The sequence below is a fragment of the Muntiacus reevesi genome, chromosome 6 (assembly GCF_963930625.1).
Source record: "Muntiacus reevesi chromosome 6, mMunRee1.1, whole genome shotgun sequence".
Classification (NCBI taxonomy): Eukaryota; Metazoa; Chordata; class Mammalia; order Artiodactyla; family Cervidae; genus Muntiacus; species Muntiacus reevesi.
In genome coordinates, this window is record NC_089254.1 from 57,721,367 (window position 1) to 57,739,612 (window position 18,246).

Genomic DNA, 18,246 nt, shown 5'->3' on the forward strand with positions numbered 1-18,246 from the left:
ATGACCATTAAAGGGGGAATGATGTGTTAATTTCATTGCATGAGATTTTAAATGGCCACAGATTTTTCTCTGCTTCCCTCAAAAGGTATTTGATTAGGCTGGCTTTATGATTCACTTTAACTGTTAAAACATGGCAGAAGTGATACTGTGTATGTGACTTCCAATCCCAAGGCTCAAGAGGTCTTGCAGTTTCTGTTCTCACTCTCTTGGAACACTGTCTTCCTATGAAGAGGCCCAGGTTAAGCCTGCTAGACACATGACCCAGCTGACAGCCAGCATCAACCACCAGACCTGGGAGGAAGACCATTTTAGACCATCCAGTCCCAGAAATTTCTATATGACTGCAGACTTCTGTATGATCCCAGGGGACACCAGAAGTCCAGCTCAGCTGAGCCCAAATGCTAAGCCACTGAGTCATGGGAAATAACATGCTGGTTGTCTTAACCACGATGGTAGGCAGAATAACGGTTTCCTAAAGTTGTTCATTATCCTAATCCTGTGAACCTATATGTTACCTTACACGGCAAAAGGGACTTTACTTATGTGATTAAATTAATGACATTGAAATGCAGCGATTATCTGGATTTTCTGGGTGGGCCCAATGTAATCGCAGGACCTTCTTGGTAGCTCAGCTGGTAAAGAATCTGCCCGCAAAGCTGGAGACCCCAGGTTGATTCCTAGGTCAGGAAGTTCTCACCTGGAGAAGGGATAGGCTACCCATTCCAGTATTCTTGGGTTTCCCTGGTGGCTCAGATGGTAAAGAATCCGCCTGCAATGCAGGAGACCTGGGTTCGATCCCTGGGTTGGGAAGATCCCCTGGAGGAGGCAAACCTCTCCAGTATTCTTGCCTGGAGAATCCCCATGGACAGAGGAGCCTGACAGGCTACAGTCCCTGGGGTTGCAAAGAGTCAGACACGACTGACTGACTAAGCACAATGTAATCGCCACTGTCCTTACGAGGGAAGAGAAGCCCGGAAGGTCAGAGTCAGAGAAGATGTGACAAGGGAAGCAGAGGTCAGAATGATGGAATTGGGGGCACTGAGGATGGAGTAAGGGGGCTGCAAGCCAAAAAAAGCAGGGGGCCTCTATCAGCTAAACAAGGCGAGGAAACATGTGTCCCCAAATCCTCAAAAAGAAACACAATCCTGCCAACACCTTGATATGAACCCAGCAAAAACCAACAGACTTCTGACCTACCAAAGATAACATGTATGATGTTAAGCTAGCAAATCTGTAGTAATTTTTTATAGCAGCAAAACTAATACAGCCACTAAGATTTGGGGTGATGGTAAACAGCAAGAGATAACTGACTTAACAGTCCTTTGAAAACATAAGATCCTTCCTAGGAGAAAAATCAACCTAAATATTTTCACGTTTTGTTTAATTAAATATCCATATATTATAAAACAGTTTTAAGTTGAAATCTTAGTATTCCATAGGATCATGAACATGACTCTTTTCAAACCCCGAAACATGCTCCTATTGGAATCAATATAGTATAACAAACACAAAACCCTGTAAAAGAATTCATTCTCTTTGAACACAACCAGAGAAGACATGCAGATTACTGGCTGGAGTATACACTGCCCTGCAAACACAGATAAAGTAATTATTGCAGATTAAGGAATTTAACTCCACCTGACCTTTTTAACTGCTTAATTAAGACAGAATAATCATTTTTTAAGTCTCTCTGAATGTGAAAAACAAGCATGAGCTTATCTTAGGAATGATTTCACATTGAAAGAAGTTAACACTAAATCTAAATGCTATGTCGCTGAAAGAGTAATTTATGAGCCAAATGTCTTCCAAAACACAAAACCTTTATCCTTTAAGGTCTTCAACAAACTCAAAAGTGACAGTATTATACAAATTCATATATGTCTGATAATTTTCCCCACAATAAAACACATCATTCCCAAGATACAAAACTAGCCTAAATATGTTCACTCATGGACACACCCACATTCCATTCTGGTCAGTTAGAATACTTATGAGTCAGTATATTTTCAGTTACTATGCGCAATGGGTCAAAAGAATGAGGTTTTGCAATTCAAACATACACAAAGTGTTCTATTGTTACAGTAGATTCAAAAATTTCAAGATTAAAAAAATTAAAGTAGATAAGCAAAAAAGTTCCCTAATCTGTAATGTAAAACTTATAAATACCAAAGATTATTAATATAAAAAAGTGATATATCTAAAATTCATAAAGTCAACAGCTAAATAAATGTAAGTTACCCTTCCTTATAATAGTGTATCAGGAATTTAAGGGCTTTTTTTATTTATAAGGTACATTCCTTCAAATATCACACCTCCTTCTTCAAATAATAAAGGCATTAAAAGAAAATAAAACAGTGCAATTACTAACAATCAGGAAATAAGATACTCCACATGAAGGGATCTAAAATAATTGAAGTGTAGAGTCCTTAAGCAATTTCTGCCCCACATCCCTCAAACCATTTCTGACAGAATTTTTTTCTGGGAGATATTACTGATTTCCTACCTTCTTAAACAAAGTAGACTCAATAACAACTTATTATTTTCAAAATATTCTAGAAGCATTCCTTCCCTGGTCATCATAGAGAGTTCACTTAATTCTGGAAAATTAAAGAAACTCTATCCAAAACAGTGACAGCATGTTTGTCAATTAACATCACAAGAAAAAAATGTTTCATATATTTTAATTGTAGCTTTTTCTCTTTTAAAGTTCCTACATGCAAAGTTCTGACTTGACACAACTAGCTGTGGATTTCCTATGCTAACCTGGGGTGACCATCACCATCAGCAGATCTTCAGACTAAAATGCTAATATTGACATTATGAGCAATAAGTTTATGGCTTTAAATCTACCTAACAAGAAGTACAAAAAGAACTTGCCAGATAGTTCAATGGATAAAGAATCTGCCTGCAATGCAGGAGACACAGGAGACATGGGTTTGATCCCTGGGTCTGCAAGATCCCCTGGAAAAAGAAATGGTAGCCCACTCCAGTTCTTCTTGCCTGAGAAACCCCATGGACTGAGGGGCCGGGTGGGCTACAGCCCATGGGGTCACAAGAGTCGAATGTGGCTGAGTGACTGAGCACAGCAAGGAACAAGTACACAACCACTAGGGCTTAGACAGGACTTCAAGCACTTTCAGTGTCGGCAGACACTAACTCATGTCATCTTCAAATATGATTGTTGAAACTCTGTTTTTACTACTGTTTCAGAGATGAAAAAATTCAGGTAAGGGTTTAATAATAAGCCATAGGTCACACAGCTGACGAGTAGCAAGGCAAGATTAAGAACCAGGCTCCAGAGTCTGGACTCTTAACTGTTTTGCTAAAAACTATAGTTTGACTAAATCCAATTGTTCTTTGAAAAACTTATCAGTAGAACTAACCAAATTCATATGATCAACCTTAACTTTTTAATGTTATTAGCTGATCATCATAATGAACATGTGCCTTAACTGCTAGCTTATCCATAAATCAAGATAGATTCTTTCTTTATCTCTGGTTGGTCCATGAAGAACTTCAGGAACACAAAGTCCTGTGGATTCTGTCTAGATGCTGATTCAGACTGCAAAATCATAAGACACTTAGGAAAAGCTGGACACTGACAATGTTGGACGATTTTAAGGAACTGCTGTTTATTTTTTACGTGTGATAATAGTATTATGATTTTTTTTTAAAGTCTTTAGTGTTCAGTGATGAATACCTATGTATTTATGTATAAAATTATATGCCTTCTAGAATTTGCTTCCAAATAATTCAGTGAGGAGGATTAGAGGCAGATAAAAACAATATGGCCATGTGTTGCTGGGCAATGGATGCATTATACTTGAGATTTCCTACAAGAAAAGAAAATTGCTAAAATGTTCTAACAGTTACTGCTTTATTTAATTATTTGTCTGTAAAACAGTTTACACTGAATGGTTCTCTTTCACATCAATTCAGCAGACCGTTATTGGATTGTGCTTGAACATCAAGCACAAGATATTCAGAAATATCTCTCTGAATAATCTCCTACCTTCAGGAAGCTTACATTCTAACAGAAAACATGTTCAACAGGTACAGATAAATCCAAGTGAGATGTGTATTGTGTGAAAGGTGATCTCCTCTCTGAAGAAGGGGAATCAAACTGTGAGCTGGAGGTCAAAACAAAGTTTGCCAGGTAGAACGGGCAGGAAGACAGAAAGTGAGCCAGACGGCACCAATGACAACAGGGAGGGGAAGCACTGCACAACAGCCTTGACTGAGGAAACAAGAGTTGAGGATGGTTGTAGCTACAGTCCATGGGGTCGCAAAGTCAGACACGACTGAGCCCAGAACAGCCTTTCTCAACAAGAGTTACCAGGAGAATTAATCCTTAAGGCCCTGGCATTAATGTAATGAATTTACAGCTCTCCCATGCCTACAGAATGGCATGGTTAAGAATCACTTTTGAGAGAAAAAAAATCACTTCTGGGAAAACTGAGAAAAATAGTTTCTCTCAAATAATTTTCTATGTTCTATGGTTCTGATAAGGAACTCCAGCTGAGAAAGTCATTTTAACTGACTTTCAATTTCCTTTTTTTTTTTTTTCAGATGAGGAACAGTTAGCTTCACTGTACAAAAATGTTATGAATGCTATAATTAAGCACCTAATCTTTGGAACCATTTCAAATAGTTCACTCACTCCCAATTAAGGAAAAGATGTCAAAGCTGTTGATTCCAACTGCAACCAGTCTAACTTCTCAAAATATAAAACACACACACTAAATCACACATATTTCTGAGCTGCACTCTAAAATGAAAAGTTACTTTTAAATAAAAATTTTTTTCAACTGAGATTTGTACTAGCTTCAGAATAACATTTTTAAGTAAAATGAAGTGCAATTTTCAGCCAACTTTCAAAATGCTTTGCTCTTGTCAGTTATTTAGAAATATAAAATATGAGAACAGGAAGGGCTATTATTTTAAGGAATCCTATTTTAAGTTGTAACATAACATACTCTTTTTAATTTCAATGTAAGTGAAAAATACGTGGGGAACCACCAGCTCTATTACCTAAAGCTAATACAAAAATGTGCTCAGGATTTTTACGTTAGAATATTTAAGGTTAACAAATTGATGTGTATCCCTGAGATGACTGAGAATTTGGAAACAAATATTGTTGTGTTTGAATACAAGTAAACTCTAATTGCCGCAACTTTTAATATCTTAAACAGAATTGCAACTACATCTCAAAAAAAGGGGGGGTATTAATATTCTCCACTCAAGCTTTTCAATCTAGTGTAGAGACATTTTTAGGCCCACTTTGCAACAACTCAAAAAGTAACAGTTTGACACTTGCACAACACCGTAAAAAAAAGAGGAACTGTCCTTGAAGAAAGGGTAGTGGACAATTGGCCACACTAAATTCCTGAGTGTGTCAACGTACATTCGCAACGAAAGTCAAAGCTAGAGAAATAAATGACACAGTAATGATGTAATTAATCCATATTTAATTTCCAAAGAACAAAAGATGAGTTAAGTCCTGCTATAATGTTATGCCCCATAAACACACCCAAAACAGGTTTCTTTTTTTTTTTTTTTTAATCGTGGGCTGTAAGTTTTGACTTGAACATATTCGGCTAGCAATTTTCCTTTCAATTAGTGTCAACCTCAGGTATGAATCTTCTTTGCTAGTTAGGTAACCAATAGAAACTGAAGAGAACTATTGACTTCATAGGAACGAATGCAATGGTGTCAGGCATCGGCTTATTTTAAGATTTTGCTGTCACTTCGTTCACTGCATTCTTAAATGTATGGAGTGGAGAAGGGAATGGCAACCCACTCCAGTATTCTTGCCTGGAAAATTCCATGGACAGACCACGGGGTCGCAGAGTTTGGACAGGACTGAGACTAACAAATTAAATGCACGGCTTCTCTGCGAATCACACGAACCCCGCAAACCGCATTCCATTCCATTTCCAGGCGGCGGCTGCACACACAGTACTGAATCACTCGGCCACCCGACTCCACCCTGCAATATCCCGGCTTTTACTTCCAAGGGGATCTGTTTCGTCAGGCCCCTACCGCACCCTTGGAAGACCCAGGGATCCACTCCAGAGGGGCGTATAATAAACGGGGCTGACAGGAGGTCTTTTCACTACTACTACTGAGGACAGACTAAAAACTTCCCCCGCAGAGCTTCATCTGCAGGATAAGAATAAGAACACCGCGGATGAATTACAGCCGCAGAGAAGAGGGAACCCGCCGCACCCTGCAGCTCCAAGCTGGCCCCTCGCACGCCCACTCTGCGCACGCGCGCGCACGCGCTCTCCGGCCTTGGGGGCCGGGAGGTTGACAGAGGGTAGGAAGGGAGGGTGGGCGGCGGGCGCCGTCATGGCTGGCTCTGCCCGCAAGTTTCCTCACCTCGGTAAACGGGTCCATCGCCCCGGACTTCGCGTGTCGATTACGAGACGGCCAAAACGGTGGTTCAAATTCAGAAAAAGAAAAGTGAGTGCCGGCTCAGCGTGTCCCTTGAAGAAAACAAGAAAGTGGCGGGGAACTCTCCCAAGCTCCTCTCCTCTTCCCCACTGCCTCCGAAGTCCGACTCGGCCTGCCGCGGCGGTTCAAATTTGAATTTCAGCGCCCGGACCCGCGCGCATGCGCACGGGCGGGGTGGGGGGGCGGGGCACGCCTCTCCTGGCCCCGGCGCTAGATCACGTGGCCTCGCCGGGGCTGGGAGGTCCCCCAGGGTGGCTCTGCTGGCTCAGTGACTGCCTGGCCCTGGCGGCGGGGATGCAGCGGTAGGTGCGGCGCTCCAGCGCATCAACTGCCTCCTGGCTCAAAGCCCCGCCCCCAACGCTCGCACACCCCACCCTGTTTAAGCAGATCCCTTCACACTCCTGTGCCTGGGCGTTCCTGCTTTCCTTCATTCCTAAATCTAGGATTAAGGGCCCTTCTGTTTGGAATCCCACTGGACCTTTGACCTTACGTAGCTTTCTGTTCATCTGCTCGCCAGCTCCTGCTTCACTCCAAGGTGGACTCAGTCTTGGCCTTCTTGAGGCGCAGGTCTGGTGAGCTCCCAGACACTTGTGGCTAATGACCAGTGACCCGCCTTGGGCACTGGCCTTTATCACTGAGAAATTAAGGTTAACTTTAACAGACATGTTAATGCTTATACACAAAACTCCTGTCGGTCCTTCTTATTTTAAGCCCATCAAACTGCATGCAAAGTTAGAGCTGAGAAGCTACCCACTTTTATCCTTTCTTTTACAGGTAAGAGAAGGGAGACCCTAACACTTTAAGTAACTGGTCCTGGAGAAATGAAAATCCCATTCTCGGCTCATAGTCTACTTTCCACCACTGGATCATAGCTAGGTCTCATGACTATTCTTTATTGAGAATTGAAAAATATATTTTATAGTTACTGTATCAGATTCATACCTTATTTAGCAAGTCTATATTAGGGCTTGTTATAAAGAGGACAAACAGGTTGTGACCTGTTCATCCGTAACACTGTGTAGATTTCTGAATGGCTGCCCAACAGTTGAACAGGCCAAAACCATTACTCCCAAGTAAGAATTTCAGTATATTTAATAAGGTTTCTATCTTAGCAAGTCAGTGAACATTACAAAAAGTATTTCACTAGTAATATCTGTAATTTGAATTGTGGTACTGTATGTAGTAATGAAAAGAATTCTGAGCATGGGAGGAGAAGAAATTCCTTGGAGCCTTGACTCCACCAGGACTTTGTGACTCTAGGCTTTCGGCAAATCATTTAACTCATTATCTTTTAAACCTTTTTGGGAATCACAGACTCCTTTGAAAATACAATTAAAGCTTAAAAATGCCCTTTCAACCATAAGCATTTTAAGATATGATTCCATGAAGTTCATGGTCACAGGTTGTGAAGTCGCTCAGTCCTGTCCGACTCTTTGCAACCCCATGGAGTGTAACCTATCAGGCTCCTCCATCCATGGGATTTTCCAGGCAAGAGTACTGGAGTGGGTTGCCATTTCCTTCTCCAGGGGATCTTCCCGACCAAGGGATTGAACCTGGGTCTGCCGCGTTGCAGGCGGACGCTTTACCCTCTGAGCCCCCAGGGAAGCCCGGTCACAGGTTAAGAACCTCCAATTTAGCCTCTTTGGATTTTGGTTTTCTCATCTGTAAAACCAAAATAATCAGCTGCCCTGCCTTTCTCAGAGTTGTTAGGCCGATCAGGTGAAAAACTGAAAGCGATCAAAAAGTATTCTATAATAAGTAATAAGGCCCTACCCAAGTGTTTTGAATTATTAATATCTAACTCAAAAGTGTTGGCTTCCCTGATATCTCAGTTGGTAAAGAATCCACCTGCAATGCAGGAGACCCTGGTTCGATTCCTGGGTCAGGAAGATCCCCTGGAGAAGGGATAGGCTACCCACTCAAGTACTTTGACTTGGAGAATTCCATGGACTGTATAGTCCATGGGGTCGCACAGAGTTGGACACAACTGAGTGAGTTTCACTTTAACTTTCTTTTCAACTCAAAAATGTTAATTGCTCATTTGTGTCTGACTCTTTGTGACCATATGGACTGTAGCCCTCCAGGCTCCTCTGTCCGTGGGATTCTTCAGGTAATACTGAAGTGGATAGCCACTCCCTTCTCCAAGGGATCTTCCTGACCCAGGGATCGAACCCAGGTCTCCTGCATTGCAGGTGGATTTTTTTCCATCTGAGCCACTAGGGAAGCCCATGCTAGCCATGAACCAAAGAGAAAAGATGCTTGAATTTTTTTTTCAAGTGCTGGACAAGAAAGTAGTGGGTATATTAGGGTTGGAGGTTCAGGAGGAAGTTTACACAGCATTGGAAAATGAGTCATTAGAAATTTATGAAACCCTTTGCCTTCCAGCTTTGACCTCTATGAGCCTTAGATTCTTTATGCCTGTGTGCCTGCATGCTCAGTCATGTCCAACTCAGCAGACTCGTGAGCCCATGGGGCTCCTTTGTCCGTGGAATTTTCCAGGCAACTGGAGTGTGTTGCCACTTTCTTCTCTAGGGGGTCTTGCCGGCCAAAGGTTGGAACTGGCGTCTCCTGCATTGCAGGCAGATTCTTTACCACTGAGCTACCAGGTATGCCCCTTAGATTCTTTATAACTGGATTCTGATAAAGACTAAAAGAGATAAATAGAACATGTAGCACAATATAACTACTCAGAATATTTATGTTTATCCACAATCTGTCTTTACTCTGATTATGATGATAATAGCAACCACCCTATAAAGCTGAAGTTTGTTAAACCCATACTCTGTGCCAGAAGCTGTGCTAGAGATTGAAGTCTCAGTTCAGTTCAGTCACTCACTCATGTCCGACTCTTTGCGACCCCATGGACTGCAGCACATCAGGCTTCGCTGTCAATCACCAACTCCAGAGCTTATTCAAACTCATGTCCATCATATCAGTGATGCCATCCAACCATCTCATCCTCTGTCCTCCCCTTCTCCTCCCACCTTCAATCTTTCCCAGCATCAGGGTCTTTTCCAGTGAGTCGTTCTTCGCATCAGGTGGTCAAAGTATTGGAGTTTCAGCTTCAGCATCAGTCCTTCCAATGAATATTCAGGACTGATTTCCTTTAGGATTGACTGGTCAGATCTCCTAACAGGTCTCCCTGTTTCCCTCTTACCCCCTGATAGTTAGTTAGAACTACCTTCTTTTAAAACTGTGCTATAAAATATTTCCAGTGTAACAAAAAATTAGTGAATAGAACAGATAACCATGTACACCTAGCTTAAAAACCTTTGTAATTAAAGTCTCCTATGTATTCCTTCTTCCTACCATTTACCTTCCACTCCCCAGGGGTTAAACTATCCTGGTTTTCATGTTCATCATTCCTGTGAAATGTATGTACTTTTATTACAACTACATATATATCTATATCAATATATAGTGTTTTACATAAATTTTGTTTTTACCGTAAGTAAAAATTTCTGCTATTGGTTTCTTTTCCGAATATTCTCTTTATGAGATTCATCCTCACTAACAGGTATAGCTGCATTTTGTTCATTATCACTGCTATAATTCTATTTTATTAATATACTTGTAATTTATATATCCATTATCCTGTTAGTGGACGTTTAGCTCATTTCCAGTGTTTCATTCTAAAGACCCCATGATGCCATGGATATTCTTATGTCTCCTTATGTCTCCATGCAGAACTTTCTCTAGGGTAATATACTTAAGAATTAGAGGATCATTTCAAAAGATATATTTCAGTATTACTGCCAGATATTAAAAATAAATTGCCCTTCAAAGTGATTGTAACAACTTATATTCTAATCACCTTTCTCTGAGTATATCTGCTACTATAGTCCCTCCTTAGTACTTGGATGCGTTTTAGCTTCTATCATTCTTGTTTGTATACATTTCTCCTATGACTAGAAATGAACATTATTTCATGTGTTTATTGGCCTTTCGGTTTTCCTTTCCTGTGAATTTCAAATTCGTATCCTTTGCTCATTTTTCTATGTGGTTGCTTTTTCTTATTGATTCAAAGTGTTTTGTTGTTTATTATTTTTATAGGAAAATAACTCTTCCTGGTTTTTTGGCTGGAAAATATCTTTTCCTAGTTTATGGTTTGTCTTTTCATTTTAGGATGTCTTGGATGTACAGAAATGTTTACTACTAACGTAATTAAATACATGTATATTTTCCAATAGGGTTTGTGCTTTTTGTGTCTCAATAAATCCTTCCCTGCCCTGAGGTTGTAAATATGTTCTCCCATTTTTCTTCTAAAAAGCATGTTTTATTTTCATGGTTCCATCTTTAAATTATCTGGGTTGATCATGTTTTTTATCTGGAAAACCAGATGTCTTAGCAGCATTTATTTAGTTGTCTGTTCTTTCCCCACTGACCTGTAATGCAACTTTTGTATGATACCTGTACATGTAGGCCTATTTAGAAGCTCTTTATTCTATTCTACTGGTCTATTCGTCTAGTCCTCTTCCAATATCAAACTGTCTTCATTATGTAATCTTTGTGATACTGCATCTTTGTGATATCAAACCATTTTATTAGTGCACATGGATATATCTTCATTAATTTAAGCCTACTTTAACATCTTCCAAAAATATATATAATGTACTTCCATAAAGATCGTTATACTCTTTAATGTATTCACATGTATCTTTGTTGTTATTGCTTTTAAAATTATACATTTTAATTATACTTTAAACTACCTATTATTAGTGTATAGGAACATGATTATTACAAACCTACTGAACTATCATATTTTAGTAATTCATCCAATGGGTAGGAGCTTTTTAAATTGTAAATTATATAGTGTCAATTTCTTGTGTAGAGCCAGTTTATGTCTTCTGTTGCGAGTAGGATAATATGCAAATTCTTTATCATACCTACAGGGCCCTACAAGATCTGGGCCTAACCTTCCTCTCCTCTATCCTTATCTCTCCTTATCCTTATCGCTCCTTATCTCTCCTCGTATCCTGCTGCTGCTGCTGCTGCTAAGTCAATTGTGTCCGACTCTGTGTGACCTCATAGACAGCAACCCATCAGGCTCCTCTGTCCCTGGGATTCTCCAGGAAAGAACACTGGAGTGGGTTGCCATTTCCTTCTCCACCTAGTATCCTAATATTCTCCAAATATCACAATGTGCATGTGTGCTAAATCACTTCAGTCATTTTTGACTCTTTGTGACCCTATGGACTGTAGCCCACCAGGCTCCTCTGTCTGTGGGGATTCTCCTGGCAAGAATACTGAAGTGGGTTGCTATGCCCTCCTCCAGGGCATCTTCATGACTCAGGGATCGAACCCACACCCCTTATGTCTTCTGCACTGGCAGGCAGGTTCTTTACCACTAGCATCCCCTGGGGAGGCCCAAATATCACAATTGTTGTAGAGTTGCTAAGTCATGTCCAACTCTTTGCAACCCATGGACTGAAGCATGCCAGGCTTCCCTGTCCATCACTATCTCCCAGAGTTGCTCAGACTCATGTTCATTAAGTCAGTGATGCCATCCAAACATCTCATCCTCTGTCACCCCCTTCTTCTCCTGCCCTCAATCTTTTCCAGCATCAGGGTCTTTTCCAGTGAGTCAGCTCTTCACATCAGGTGGCCAAAGTATTGGGGCTTCAGCTTCAGCATCAGTCCTTCAATGACTATTCTGGTTTGATTTCCTTTAGGATTGATCTCCTTGCTCTCCAGGGGACTCTCAAAAGAGTCTTCTCCAACACCACAGTTCAAAAATCATCACTCAACCTTCTTTATGGTCCATCTCTCACATCCATACATGACTACTAGAAAAACCATAACTTTGACTATATGGACCTTTGTCGGCCAAGTGATGGCTCTGCTTTTCAATATGCTGTGTAGGTTTGTCATAGCTTTCCTTCCAAGGAGCAAGCATCTTTTAATTTCATGGCTGCAGTCACCACCTTCAGTGATTTTGGAGCCCAAGAAAATAAAGGCTGTCACTGTTTCCATTATTTCCCCATCTATTTGCCATAAGTGATGGGACCAGATGCCATGGCCTTAGTTCTCTGAATGTTGAGTTTTAAGCCAGCTTTTTCACTCTCCTCTTTCACCTTCAGCAAGAGACTCTTTAGTTCCTCCTTGCTTTCTGCCATTACGGTGGTATCATCTGCATATCTGAAGTTATTGATATTTCTCCTGCCATCTCGATTCCAACTTGTGATTCATACAGCCCGGCATGTACATCATGTGAAAATATCACAATACTTTACCTTTTTTCCAATAGTCTCCAGCCTCATAAGCCTTTCTTCTAGTCATAAAAATATGCCAAATTTTTTCCTGCATCAAGAACTTTCCACCCCCTGGACATTCCTAGATCTACTCATGGCTTCTCCTCCTTAATTGGGTCTAAGCTTAAATATGCTACTTCCTCAAAGAAGACTTCCCTGTTCAAGTGGCCACACCACTTCTCTTTGCCCCCAAGCCACTTTCTATCCTATTATTCTGATATGTTTTCTTCATTGCATTTACCACTTATATGGGGTTATTTTAATTATGTGTTTAAGTTTAATCATCTCCTTTTTCTGCTAGAGTGTAAGCAATGGAATGGCAGGGACTTGTCTTTATAGCTATTACCTAGCACCCTGAGGCAACATGAGTTCAATAGATATCTGTTAAATGAATGAATGTAAGATAACTAGTATTCCATTTTTTAGAGATGGGGGAAACTGAGATCCAAAGAGGCTATTTGGTTTAAGACTATCACCTAAAAATTTGAAGCAGATCTGCCTGACTTCAAATCCTGCTTATGATCTTGACATTTCAGTTAATTTGTTTATTTTCATCACAAAAGACAAAATAATAATGTAAATGTGCTCTTGAGCTATATATATAGTGCTGAATAAATCGCAACCTTAAAATTGCTTTCTTAAAAAAATTTTTTAATTGCTAAATCAGGAAAGAAAATGCATGTTATGTTCACATGATTATTAGTTAGACTATACAGTTTGCCCTAATCATATTAACATTCTGAAAGTCATCAAAAGTGTTTCTCTAATTATTTAAATAAAAGCCACAATCTTCCAAGTTATTTAAAGATCACAGCTTATTATATTAATTTAAATATAGAATCAAGGCTCCAAAGCAAAGGTGACTAGAAATTAAATGTTGCCCTAGTAAATTAATATTTGCCCCTTCAAAGATCCTTTTTTTTCCAGCAAAGGAAATAGTGATCATTTTTTCACAGATAAAATTAATGGAGGGCAGCAAAACAGAAAAAGTGTAAAGCATTTACCTCAATAAGGACACTCCTTATGTTATGTATGTACAGTTAATTTTTCAAAGTACTTTATACACATTCTCATTTCATTCACCAAATAATACAATGAAATACATATTCTTATTTTTACAGGCATCAAAAAGTCCAAGATCTAACCATAAAGCAGTGGCAAGAAGGATTAAGGTCAAGATCTCTACTTCAGGTTATCTGGCTGAAGTGCCACTTCTTTTACACCTTTATTATAATGAAGAAATAAGAATCATCAAGTGATGTCATATACATGGTTACTAAGTGGGATAGTTTGTTTCTTACAGTATCTGCTATTAATGGACATTAGTATCATATCTTAAGGGTTTAAATAGTTTTAAGGGTTCTTAGCATCAGATGTTTTTCTCTTCTAATTTAATCAATGAAACTGTTTCATATTAAAAATTGAGGGAAGACCGATTGTGTGTTTCCTAACATACTGTATTGTTTCCAAAAGTCAATCCAACTACAGTCGTGTTGCCTTTATCCAATCAACTTTTCTCAAAATTTATAGCTTTCATCTCCTTTTTACTTTCTCAAATGGTTTATAAGGGCATTAAGGGAATCATTCCATTCTTTAAAAGGGCCACAGTAAATCCTTTCATAAAGATAAATTCTTTTATGTACTTACTGCACTATAATTTATATATTGCTACCTTTACTTTTCCATACCTCGATTTCTCAAAGCTATAGTCACAGAACCTATTTTTTAATAACAAAAGATTTTCCACATTTCACCTTGTGGGATCTTAGTTTCTCAGCCAGGGACTGAGCCTGGACCCTGGTCAGTGAAAGCATGGAGTCCTAAACATTGGACCACCAATGAAGTCCCTATTTTAAAAATTTTTAGCAATCCCATATAAAAGAAAAGAGGGCCTCCCAGGTGTCACTAGTGGTAAAGAACCCACCTGCTAATGCAAGAGCCATAAGAGATGCAGCTTCCATCTCTGGGTTGGGAAGAGCCCCTGGAGGAGGGCTTGGCAATCCACTCCAGTATTATTGCCTGGAGAATCCCATGAACAGAGGAGCCTGGCAGGCTACAGTACATGGAGTTCCAAAGAGTAGAACATGACTGAAGTGACTTAGCACACATGCATATAAAAGTAGCTCTTAAATATTAAAGAATAACAGAAGTCCATGTTTCTTAAACATCAAACTCTCTTTATGGAACCTCAAGAATAAAATATTCTTAAATTTGAAACAAGAAGGTTCATTGTACTCCACTGATGTCTATCATGAACTTCTTTAGTTTCCAAACACTTAAACAATGTCTCCTCATATAACCTTTCCAGAGGTTGCTTGGTTCTTCTCCTCAGTCATTCAGTTCAGTTCAGTTCCGTCGCTCAGTCGTGTCCAACTCTTTGCAACCCCATGAACCGCAGCATGCCAGACCTCCCTGTCCATCACCACTCCCAGAGTCCACCCAAACCCATGTCCATTGAGTCGGTGATGCCATCCAACCATCTCATTTTCTGTTGTCCCCTTCTCTTTCTGTCCTCAATCCTTCCCAGCATCAGGGTCTTTTGCAATGAGTCAGCTCTTCGCATCAGGTGGCCGAAGTATTGGCGTTTCAGCTTCAACATCAGTCCTTCCAATGAATACCCAGGACTGATCTCCTTCAGGATTGACTGGTTGGATCTCCTTGCGTTCCAGGGGACTCTAAAGAGTCTTCTGCAACACCACAGTTCAAAAGCATCAATTCTTCTGCTCTCAGATTTCTTTATAGTCCAACTCTCACATCCATACATGACCACTGGAAAAACCATAGCCTTGACTAGACGGACCTTTGTTGACAAAGTAATGTCTCTGCTTTTTAATATGCTCTCTAGGTTGGTCATAACTTTTCTTCCAAGGAGCAAGCGTCTTTTAATTTCATGGCTGCAGTCACCATCTGCAGTGATTTTGACAAAGTAATGTCTCTGCTTTTTAATATGCTGTCTAGGTTGGTCATAACCTTCCTTCCAAGCAGTAAGCGTCTTTTAATGGCTGCAGTCACCATCACCATCCTCAGTCATTAGTCCTTCCAAATGTTAGGGTTCCTGACATTCACTTTCATTCTCATCTCCCCTGCTTCTCACATCTTTCTCAGCACCATTCATGACTGGCAGGTACTAAACCCTCAAGAAATGTTTGCTGATGATTTCTCTGTGAACACAGCGTCCTACACTGACCTCATCATTCCACAAACCTTCCACCTCTGCTGACCTCCTTCTCTCTTCTACTTGTGCACCAGAAAGTGCTCCATCTTCAAGATTTCAAATCCTCAAACTGGTCTCCTGATTGAAATATCAAATCCTTATCTCTTTTCCACTGGTCCTCTTGCCTACTAAACCTGCAAGCCCCCTCTAATCCTAAACTTCAGTTCATGCTCCTCTTCCAACTCTTGGTCAAATTGAAAATGTAGTTCATTTGTAGCCATGCCTATGTATTTATTAGCCCTGACTTCCTATCTTGCCCTTTTCTATGAGGCTACACACTAAGTAGTTCATCTATCCTTGAAAGGTGCCAAGCAAGCTGCGTTTAATTTGCCAATATGTAACCTTCTTCCGGCGGCTCAGATGATAAAGAATCTGCCTGCAGTGCAGGAGACGTGGTTCGATTCCTCCCTCAGGAGAAGACACATGGCAACCCACTCCAGTATTCTTGTCTGCGAAGTCCCATGGACAGAGGAACCTGGCAGGCTACAGGCCATGGGGTCACAAAGAATCAGACACAATTTAGCAGCTAAAGAACAAAAACTTACACCTAGGCACACACACACATATACACATGTAGCTATAGTTACATACTGCTGCTGCTGCTAAGTCACTTCAGTCGTGTCCGACTCTGTGCGGCCCCATCCCTGGAATTCTCCAGGCAAGAACACCGCCTTTCCTTCTCCAGTGCACAAAAGTGAAAAGTGAAAGTGAAGTCGCTCAGTCGTGTCTGACTCTTCGCGACCCCATGGACTGCAGCCTACCAGGCTCCTCCGTCCATGGGATTTTCCTGGCAAGAGGACTGGAGTGGGGTGCCACTGCTGTGTGTGTGCAGAGTCCCTGATTTATGATGGTTCTACCTACCATAATTGGACTTTATAATATTGCAAAAGCAACATGCTTTTAGTAGAAACAGTACTTGGAATTTTGATCTTTTTCCTGGACTACCAGTAATCAGTACAATGCTTTCTCATAATGCTGGACAGTTGCACCAAGATGCCATTCCATCAGCCATGTGATCCAAAGGATAAACAATACCCATACAACCGTTCTGGTTTTCATTTCCAGTACAGTACTCAATAAATTACATGAGATATTCATCATTTTGTTATATAATAGACCTCATGTTAGATAATTTTGCCCAACTGTAGCCTAATATGATTTTTCAGAGCATGTTTAAGGTAGGCTAGGCTAGGCAATAATGTATGGTAGGTTAGGTACATCGAATGCATTTTTGACTTAGGTTGTATTTATCGGGACATAACCCCGTCATAAGCTGAGGAAGATCTATGTGTGTGAAGTGTGTGTGAATAACTCTGTTGGCTCCTTTTCCTCTGCTCCACAATTAAGTGACAGAGAGCTTTAAATTCTACCCTGGTTGCTCTTATGTACCTACACACACTCCCTAAGTGATCTCATCAGTTCCACTGACTTAGAATACCTTCCATATACTGATGGTTCCCAAATTTATTTCTTTGGCATGATCTCTTCCTTGAGCTCTGAACAAGAATATTCAACTAACTATATGAAATCTTGACTTAGACTTTTAACTAGTATATTAAACTTAAATCCAAAATGAAATTTCCCCACTAAACCTGTTCTTTCTCCAATCTTCTCTATTTCCATAAATGGTACCACTATCTACCCAATTGCTCAAGCCAAAATCCTAGGAGTCATTGTCAATTCCTTCTTCCTTTCCTCCTACTCTATCCACATATGCAACCTTCCTATCAACTCTGCCTCCAAGTATACCCTGGGTCTTTTACTTCTCTTCCTCTCTAGAGCTTCCATTGCAATCTAAGCCATCATCACCATCACTGGACCCACTGCAAGAGTCTCCTGTCTGGTTTCCCTGCTTCCACTCTCATCCTCTTTTCCGTTGTTCTCAGAACAGTTAATGCAATCTTTAAAAACAAAAACAAAACACAGCTGTGTTTTAAATCCACCAGTGGCTTCTGACTACACTTAGAAAAAAGTCCAAACTCCTTTCCTTAGCCCCTGCCTACCTCTGAGATCTTTTCTCCTACCACTTTTCCCCAGTTCACTGGATTCCAACCATGCTAACCTTCACATAGCCCCAGGATCAGGATAAGATCATGCCCATCTCTGGGCTTTTGCCTTTGCAGTTCTCTCTACTATGAATGCTTGAAGCCTCCCTCTACGCGAAATGTCTTGTGGCTGACTTTTTCTTATCCTTCAGGTTAGTCAGTTCAGTTGCTCAGTCGTGTCTGACTCTTTGTCCATATCCTTCAAGTCTCAGCTCAATAGTCACTTCCTCTGAGGCTTTTTCTGACCCCTCCATACTTCAAGTCACCATCTCTAGTATAC

At 40.4% G+C, this 18,246-nt stretch overlaps 2 protein-coding genes across 5 annotated transcripts in view; one reads left to right on the forward strand and one right to left on the reverse strand.

Moving 5' to 3' along the window:
* ANLN (anillin, actin binding protein) overlaps positions 1-6,581 on the reverse strand; it is a 54,309-nt gene extending 47,728 nt beyond the window's left edge. For 3 of the 4 annotated variants that reach the window (XM_065939961.1, XM_065939962.1, XM_065939960.1), the window contains exon 1: positions 6,382-6,581. In XM_065939961.1, coding sequence (XP_065796033.1) covers positions 6,382-6,399 — 18 coding nt within the window. In that variant the 5' untranslated portion in view covers positions 6,400-6,581. The remainder of the gene's footprint in view (positions 1-6,381) is intronic. The other variant, XM_065939963.1, reaches the window with a different exon arrangement.
* A 2,394-nt stretch (positions 6,582-8,975) lies between these two features.
* MATCAP2 (microtubule associated tyrosine carboxypeptidase 2) overlaps positions 8,976-18,246 on the forward strand; it is a 72,211-nt gene continuing 62,940 nt past the window's right edge. The window contains exons 1-2 of the mRNA XM_065939736.1: positions 8,976-9,062; positions 13,829-13,898. The gene's annotated coding sequence lies outside the window, so the exon portion shown is untranslated. The remainder of the gene's footprint in view (positions 9,063-13,828; positions 13,899-18,246) is intronic.